The 9,157-nt window shown below is 36.3% G+C and overlaps 1 protein-coding gene across 3 annotated transcripts; it reads right to left on the reverse strand.

The window, feature by feature from the left end:
• Nucleotides 1-26: 26 nt before the first annotated feature.
• On the reverse strand, nt 27-8,518 carry ubl4a (ubiquitin like 4A). Of its 3 annotated transcripts, none has more exons than XM_067395438.1 (4): nt 8,354-8,518; nt 4,792-4,921; nt 4,413-4,624; nt 27-447 (listed from the first exon to the last, which is right to left on the reverse strand). In XM_067395438.1, exons 1-4 carry the CDS (start codon nt 8,399-8,401, stop codon nt 340-342), a joined length of 498 nt encoding a protein of 165 aa, XP_067251539.1. In that variant the 5' UTR covers nt 8,402-8,518; the 3' UTR covers nt 27-339. The 3 variants fall into 3 exon arrangements, with proteins under 3 accessions (XP_067251539.1, XP_067251540.1, XP_067251541.1); XM_067395439.1 differs by having other exon boundaries at nt 28-447; nt 4,792-4,918; XM_067395440.1 differs by having other exon boundaries at nt 38-447; nt 4,792-4,897; nt 8,354-8,516.
• Between the last annotated feature and the right edge of the window lie 639 nt (nt 8,519-9,157).

Below are 9,157 nucleotides of genomic sequence, written 5' to 3' on the forward strand. Positions count from 1 at the left end.
CTGGCTGTCGATTTCACTCTATTTTCAATTTTTTTAAAAACAAAGTGATCAAGCTGATCAAGAACACTTTTTATTATCGTTTAACCATTTGCACACATTATTTACAAAGTTGCACTAAAAGCACCACCGGTTTCCTCTGATGGGAAAGCAATGGTAAGCATCGTGGCCTCTTGAACATCAGAGAAGCCCAGTCTGTGATGTGAGGGGGACGTCTGACTTTTTTCCCTCCCTAAAAGTCCATATGAAGTACATCCTACTCCCTGACCTGGATGTTTCAAACCATATAAGTGGTAGGGGGAGTCCAATGGAGCTTGAGTTTTTCCATCAGTCTAGTGTGTTTTAGTCCATGTATGAGGTATCCATGGCCTCTGTCTCAGGATGAAGCAGGCGGCTGGCCAGACGCTCAATGTCGTCCAGACTGAGCTGTCTGAGGGAGCGCTCATAATCCTGAGAACAAAAAAAGAAAAATTAATCATGGCTCTGTAAATTCCTAATCAAATCAAACACTCAAATCGTTTACTATTCTCATCATGACCAATGATTTTTATGATTTTATGATGATGCTCACTTCTTACACATTACAAATGTAATAGTATATTATTTAATTCTGCTTTCTTTAAACTGATGAAATCAAGAGCAGTGTTATTATTGTTGACTAAAACTATTAAAAGGGTTAGTTCACCCAAAAATGAAATTTCTGTCATTAATGACTCACCCTTGTGTCGTTCTACACCCGTAAGACCTTTGTTCATCTTTAGAACACAAATTAAGATAAAGAAGGTCTTGCGGGTTTGGAACGACATGAAGGTAAGTAATTAAAGACAGAAATTTCATTTTTGGGTGAACTAACCCTTTAAAAAAACTTCATTGGCTGAAAAAGCTGAAATAAAATGAAATATAAATATTACATGAAAAACTTAAATGAAAATGAGATATTTTGTGCTGACATCTAACTGAAATAATACAAGTTTAAAAAAAAAAAAAAAGCACATAAAATGACTAAAATGAAAAAAGATTAAAATGTATACAAATAAATCCTATAATACTCAGTTCCTCCAGAAAAACGCAGATTTTTTTTGTGATTGTTGCGGGCAAAAATCCTTGATTATGCTGCACGTTTTCTTAAATGCGATAGAATATGCGGGATTTTTTTGCAATTTTATGCGATGAAATTGCGGGAACTTGCAAAAACTGCGGTTTGATGAAAAAGAGAGAAAAAAATGTGATTTCCCCAACACCCTGTTCTCACTAGGCTACTACCTTAATGTAAAGAGTCATTTCTTATTACTTCATATGATAAGCAAGCATACTAAATCACAGAATATTTAAGTTCTCATTCTGTTTTATTTCAGACCTTAATTAACACATGGCTCAAACTTCCGTCTGTGGTCCAACACGCAGTTGCACGCAGTGCAAAATAATTTGCCCCCACTGTCATGTAACACACCGGGAAACTGCTTCGTGCTGTCTTTCGCGCTTATTTTTGTTGGCAAATGAGAATGATTTGCGTGCTTCATCATGGTATCACTGATTTCACCGCGGGGTTTGCAGATGATATTCACGTCGCGTAATTACGTCACTTCATAAAGTTCCCATGGCAATAGGGGGAAACAATGGCGCTTTACTTGTGTGAAGTAAATGCAACATTTTTCAACTTTCTTTTTATCCTTTTTGTCTCCTGAACTTGCATTTTATTTATGTGACCCCCCGCATAATAATACAAAGTATACATTTTCCAGATATATTTATTGTTTTATTTGGCATTAGTATAAAATAAAAGCCATGTTTTTTTTTTAATTATGCAAACATTAGTCTTTTGTCGTATAGTACAAATGGATTTTAGGATCCCCTTCATATTTAAAGAGGACCTATTATACTTTATTTGGCATGTTCATCATTCTTGAGTGTGTAATGTTGCTGTTTGAGCATGAAAAAGCTACAAAGCACAAAGTCCCTCCAGCAGGAGTTCTTCTCTATATCAGTGTCAGTGTTTGTGATCTCCCTGAAACGCCTCCATTGTAGTCTTGTGTTTTTCTTTTGGGAACAAACACATCACAATATTCCTAATTTCAATAATTCCTACCCAAGGCATAAGCGAAATAAAGGGGACAAGGCCTTGTAAAGATGAACTTTTGGAGAGTACAATGCTTCTTCTGAAAGATGATCTGTCTTTCTGGATAACAACCTGTTGATTATTTGTTAATAGGGCTGGGTATTGACACAATTTTCACGATTCGATTCGATTTCTACTCACATGCATTTGATTTGATTCGATATTGATTATTTTTGATGTATATCAGATTCAAAAAATGGCAAATTTTCTAGAGGAAAAAAATCTCTCAACTAATGCTGTAAACTACACATGGGAGTCAGTTGGTACTTCATTACTATAATATTGAAGGTTAAATTAACTAATTTATATACAAACACTTAAATTACACTCAATGTTTTTTATAATAAATAAAGTTTAGAATTACATAATCATATTTCTACTTCAATTCGCTTTTTTGAAATATAAACATTTAAATCGCGCCTGTCATAACTGATTTACTCAAACATGCATTAAATATTGAAGAACATTCAAAATTATAATGAATATGTAATGGTGCATAGCTATATTTATCAGAATGTTTCTTTCTAGAGTTCACTTTTCTAGTTGACTGAGTTTATGGTCACTGAATATGTTTTTCTGAGGTAAATGTGACGTTATGTGACATTGTTTACAAGCTGTTTTATTGAAGTCTTTCCACGGTTGAAACACTGATTGAGCGATTACACGAGACATGATACGGATTTCGGTAAGTTGTACTGTATCTTTTAACATACCTTCAGATGTTCATGCATGTTTATTTCGCGCTGTAACTGATATTAAAGTGGGAGAGGACTACTATCGCTACAGCGATCTGTCACGCCACATTAAACAGCACCAAAACGGTATTTATTTTTGGAATCTCATAATAAGATGGACGTCATTTGAAATCTGAGACTTTGCTTCATATCAAAAGTAAAAAAGCACAAAGATTATTGCGATTTATTGGATGGGAGGCGCTGCATATTCTGCTCATTCATCGACTGAAAACAGACTAGACTAATCGATTCTTGGGATTTAAGAATCGATATTGGTTCGTAAAAATAAGAATCAATTAAAATTGAGAAATCAATATTTTTTACCCAGCCTATTTGTTAATGTATCTGCTATTGACAGTGCCAATTGAAAGTTTGTGTTGTAGCTACGATGCAGAAGAGCAAAGCCTGCTAGTTAAGATTATTGTGTTGATTTAGCTTTCAGCTGCAGGCCCACTTTTACCAACAATTGTGTAAATTATGCATATTGTTTGCTAATGATGCAACCTTTGCGAATATTTTGTTTTGAATCAATGGTTCGGAGTGCGTATCAAACCAAAGTCCCTTTAAGACAAGTCATTTCACTCGGTGGCCATCTTTGAAACGCCTCTCAGGCATCCAAGTGCAGCTCCTATCTCTTTGAATGGGAAAACATCAAATTCTCCAAAGCTGTTTGCCAAGCTTTTGATTAAATTTCATATTTGAAATCATCAATGAAATCTGACAACAACTGTCTCATAAATTTTGTTTCTAAACGCTCGAATAATGACAAAAGACTGTATTTTTCAGGCTGGATCAAGCTAATGTGCATGCTCAGTCCTAAATGCACGTCTCTTGTGCCTCATTTTGGAGGTGCGCGTCTGACTGTTTCTACAGGAACCGGAGCTTCTAACGGCCGGTGCAGTGATACGATGACTTTACCAGTCAGCGATTAGCTCTTATTTAGAGGGCGGGACTTATTCCGCCATATTGCGCGTTGCACTTTCTCCCATTCAAAACAATACGAGTGATGCGTCTTGTGTTACTCTATAGTCTTTGGTATCAAACTGCCAAAGTCATGTGATTTCAGTAAACAAGGCTTCATTACGTCATCATCCATTTCGAAAAGTTTTGAAATTTCAATGTTTCGCCACTAGGGGGCGATGATCTCAGTGAACCCATGAACCAGTGACCAATCATAACACAATGATCCAGTCAACCACTATAGTAATTTATAGTAATGCTCTGTTTAGGTCCTGTCTCTGACAGTCTGGGAAGAGTGGTGCTGCAACTATGTCAAATATGTGAAAAATAATGTGTTTTTTGAACATTCAAGCATGAAAACCTATTATAGTAGAGCCCAAAACAATATCAAGACTTTGTAAAAGAGCATAATAGGTCCTTTTTAAGATCCTTAGGATCAAAAAGTAAAAAAACAAACAAACCCTAAATTACACCACAAAAGACATTTAAATGACAACAGGTAATAAAAAGAAAATCAAAGAAAAAAAGATAAATAGATGGCTAGAATCACACTATATAGGTAGAAAATATTGCAATATAATTTTTTTTTTTTGTCTTGAACGTACCTTAATAAGTTGTTCCTGCACTTTTGCTGCATCGGCTGGGCTGAAATGTTTGGCTAGGACAGTAGACAACAACTGCCATACGCCACTGCCTGCTTTATCATTATTACAGCTGCTGGTTCCCCCCGCGCCGCTGCTCCTCTCTCCCGCCGGCCGCACTACCAGATTCAGCTTGGCCTCCGGTCCAATGGAGTAATCACTCAATCTGTGTTCATCTGTGAACCACAAAACAACCGTCACAATGACATACACAACACACCGCATGCAAACTGCAAATGACTGGAATTCTACCTCAAATCTGTGAAAAACACTGCAGGAGGAAATCATAATAAAAAGACTGTTAGTGTTACCTTAAATGATGATTTACTGATCAATATTTTACCTGCGAGCGCTTTTCCTTTATACAGCAGTCTCTGCTGACTTGGAGGGATGTTTAAACGCTCTGATACCAACTCTTTTACAGTCGATACCTTTTCATTTTCTGTCACCTGTGCATCAAAAGAACACATCTGCTGACAAAAGCATTGTATAAATTCACTGGCACAGATGATTTAAATATTTATACACATGACCTGAGTTTGTATAACTGAACCGATTGCTTTCTGTTAGGGCTGGGCGATACATCGCATGCGATTGTCACGCGCTGCATTTCGTCAGTAAAGCCGGTTCCCTGATTACCACTAAATCGTCATCACCTGCTTTCAAATGGAGCGGCATTTAATAAACAGAGCCGTAGTTCACTGATAAGCTACGCAATGTTGCGTTCATTTTCGAAGGCGATTCATCTGCGATAATAAACGCAATATTGCGTGGCTTTTCAGTGAACTACGGGTTAGTTCACCCAAAAATGACAATTCTGTCATTTATTCCTCACCCTCATGTCGTTCCAAACCCGTTAGACCTTCGTTCATCTTCAGAACACAAATGATTTTTTAATGACTTGAAGATTTCTGTCCCTCCATTGAAAGTTATGCGACTGACACTTTGATGTTTCAAAAAGTTCGTGAAAAGTTCATAAAACTTATCCAAATGAATCGAGCGGTTTAGTCTAAATTTTCTGAAGAGGCTTGATCACTTTATATGATGAACAGATTGAATTTAGGCCCCATTTATACTAGTGCATTTTAACGGTGTTTTAAAATGAAAACAATCCTCATCTACACTGGCATTTCCACAGCGTTTCAGAAATGATCTCCTTCTATACTACATGACTGAAAACGCATGTCACATGATCGTTCATGCACACTGGGTATGCGCATGTAGGCAGCTGAAGTATTACCAAAAAAATGCAGAGTTTAACTGCACAATGGCTGCTAAAAATGACAATAAAGCCAGCAAAGATTGCAGTTCAGTCTCCGTGTTATTGTTTACACGGTCGTCAAGGATACACAGTGCGAACATGGGCAGCCACGCCATCATTTTCAAAAGTCTCCGTTTTGGTTCGTTTACCCTAAAATGCAACCCCAGCATTTTCAAACTATAACGCGGTCTGCAGCGTTTTTGAAAGTCTCCATTTTCGAGGTTTGAATACGTCGGCGTACTGTAAAAGGTGCAATATGTAATATTTTTGCAGTGAAATATCCAAAATCCTCTAGGCCAGTGATACATATTTTGTTCACTTGAGTACTTACAATATCCCAAATGTTTCCAACTATTTGTAAATCATGAGAAAATTGCAATTTTAACCAAGGCTCCGGGACATGTGAGGAGTCGCCTGTCAACTGCGTCATACCCACGTTACCCTCGGTTTCTGGCTTTATTTTGTAGAAACCATGGAAACACCAAAGACGCTTTAATATTTACATGTTTTAATAGACAAGGGAACAACTGTTTTGATATATTCATAGACAGAAAACTAATTATTGTTATATAACTCAACACGTTTAGTCTTGTTTAAATCTAATTTTCTTGATTTTTTGTGAGTACCATGCTTTACCATGCCTCAGAGAAAAACACTATTTAGTGAAGTAGCTAACATAGCATAATCAGATGCAGCTTTATTTTTAGTAACAGTAATACAGCATTTTCTCCATCATACGATACATTTTAAAATGAATTGCATGACATTTATCAACACAAACCATCCAGCATTTAATATGATATTGTAAAATCGATCTATCGTACTGCAGTGTGCAACAGTGTCTCACAGAAGCCACAGAGTGAACGCACAGCGTAACATTATAAAATAATTTTCAACACACTCAAATGTATCTAATATGATAAACAGAGGTGTGTTACCTCACACTCATGAAGAAAAGCGGAAGCATCGCAGGCGACTGTGGCATACTAAAAGTTCCGCTCCTCTCAAGGCGTGTGTTGCGTAATCGCTCCAACAACACTCGGCCCTGCTCTGCTTCATACTACAGTAACATTAATAATAATATCACATTCATGAACATGATTTCTTCCCGAATCCTATCCCTATTATTTTGCACTGGCTGTTGAGGTGAAGACCACATGTCCCAAGATTCTGCGCTCAAACTTGGCGTCATCAAGCTACACCTTTGTTTTGAATAGACCTCTAGCGGACAAAATGATTACATACCGCACCTTAAACAACAGGCGTAACCGTAGCAAAACTTATGCATTTTAAAACAAAAACGCACTCATGTAAACGGGGCCTTAGGCTTTTATTCACATATAAACATTCAACAACTCTGAAATCAGTTGTGGTGAACTGAAGCTCAAGCATGTTTGACGTGCAAGAACCAATGAGGTTCATTCTCGTTTTACGAGCTTCTGGAAGAGGTTTGTTCTCGTGCATCAAGCAAGTACGGTTGAGCTTCTGTTTAAGTTTGCTGATCAATGTTTATATGTGAATAAAAACCTAAATTAAATCTGTTCATCATATAAAGCAATCGAGTCTCTTCAGAAAATGTGGACTAAACCACTCGATTCACATGGGTTAGTTTTACAATCTCTTTATGAATGTTTTGAAGCGTCAAAGTGGTGGTTGTGTAGCTGTCTATCAATGGAGAAGCAGAAAGCTCTCAAATTTCATTTAAAAGATCTTTATTTGTGCTCTGAAGATGAATGAAAGTCTTACGGGTGTGGAGTGACATGAGGGTGAGTAAATGATGACGTTTTCTTATTTTTTTTTTCATTTTTGGGTGAACTAACCCTTTAACTGACATAAAATATTTGTCTAGTTACTAAGGCAGCATTTCACAGTTTAATTAGTTTAACTTGCCTGCATAAAACTAAAACTGAAATAAAAATACGTAAAAATTCAAATTCAAAATTTACATACACATATAATAGTATCTCAATAATACAAAAAAAAATGACAGCGTGTTATACTACAAACAAAAAAAATAGCAAAGTGCTCATGTACTGTAACTAGTAAATGGGCATTACATAAACATAATCCATGATTATGTTTATTTAATGCCCATTTACTAGTTACAGTACACTTAAACCATTAAACTCAAGTTTGCCTAATCTAACTAGTTTACTGCCACTGACTCAAAAAAACCTAGGGATCTTTCTACCTTTTTTATTTATTAAATGCTTGAAAGAACAGTAACAACTGTCATACCATAATACCATACCAATAAACAATACGTCAGGGTCCAACAGTCTTTCAGTCCTCAAACACAGCATGATCTTTCTACCTAGACATCATTTCTGTGACTCAGACACGTTCAACACCACATATGAACTCAAAACTGCCACCTAGGTAGGCAGATCAATAGATTTGGAGATACAGCTATTGTGTCGTGGACAAAATAACAGCCTGGACAGCTTAAATAATGTCTAATGGGCTACAGCAGAAATAAGTGGTTGCATGATTATCTATAGATTACTAGCTAGCACATTTTAGCATTACATGTACAACAAAAAGATGAACAGAAAGCTGCAGCACAGTGCTATGCTAAAGCAGCTAACAGCCACATTACTAACATTAACGTTACCTCAAAACACCAGACGACTCATATGCTTACCTGAACATTACACTCTTTTCCTTGAAGAGGCTTTACTGTAAGAATCATCTTTACATTTATAAAAATTAAATACAAAACAAAGAATAGATAATTATCTCGCTGGACATTCGTGGACTAGCAGCCGACGTTTCTCACGGACATGATGTCGATGACACTGCGCATGCGCGGTGAGTGCGCCTCACCCAGCTGAAGAACGTGCTTTTTAATGACTTGACAAACAGAGAAAAAAAACGAATCTGTATTATATGAATAATATAAATATATTTGCAAATAAAACAATATTTTCAATAAATAAAAAAGAAATTACATGTAACTTTTGCCTTTCCTAAAATACAGAAAATGAAACGAGGCTCTCATGCAAGTTTGCTGCATCTGAGGTACATCAAAGAGGACAGAAGACCTTCCGGGTGGGGTCATGAAAAGACACCATGCCCAAATATGTTGAAAATAGACTGCAGTTTTGTTCCAGACCATAAACCAAAACTCAAATCCAGAACTGAAACAAGGTTGCTCTTTCTTTTTTTTAAGCTGTTTATGTCACAGTTTATACATTTAAGTACTGAGTACTAATAATTAACTTCATGTATTTACTATAGGGTTAGGATTAGGATTAAGGTATGGTTTAATTATGCATAATTTATAGTTATTACTACAGTAACTTCAAGTAACGTAACAAGATCACTAAAAAGGGTTACACTTTATTTTAAGGTGTCCGTATTACAGTGTAATTATACATTTAAGTACTGAGTAATATTAATTTACATGTACCTACTATAAGGTTAGGGTTAGGAATATAATTTGGTT

The sequence above is a fragment of the Chanodichthys erythropterus genome, chromosome 9 (assembly GCF_024489055.1).
Source record: "Chanodichthys erythropterus isolate Z2021 chromosome 9, ASM2448905v1, whole genome shotgun sequence".
Taxonomy (NCBI): domain Eukaryota; kingdom Metazoa; phylum Chordata; class Actinopteri; order Cypriniformes; family Xenocyprididae; genus Chanodichthys; species Chanodichthys erythropterus.

Coding starts and splice junctions, on each gene's coding strand:
- ubl4a (XM_067395438.1), bottom strand. CDS start 8,401: ATGATTCTTACAGTAAAGCCTCTTCAAGGAAAAGAGTGTAATGTTCAG. Junction 4,922..8,353: donor GAAAAGAGTGTAATGTTCAG/GTAAGCATATGA, acceptor TGCTTTTGTCAG/CAGATGTGTTCTTTTGATGC. Junction 4,625..4,791: donor TAAAGGAAAAGCGCTCGCAG/GTAAAATATTGA, acceptor TGTGGTTCACAG/ATGAACACAGATTGAGTGAT.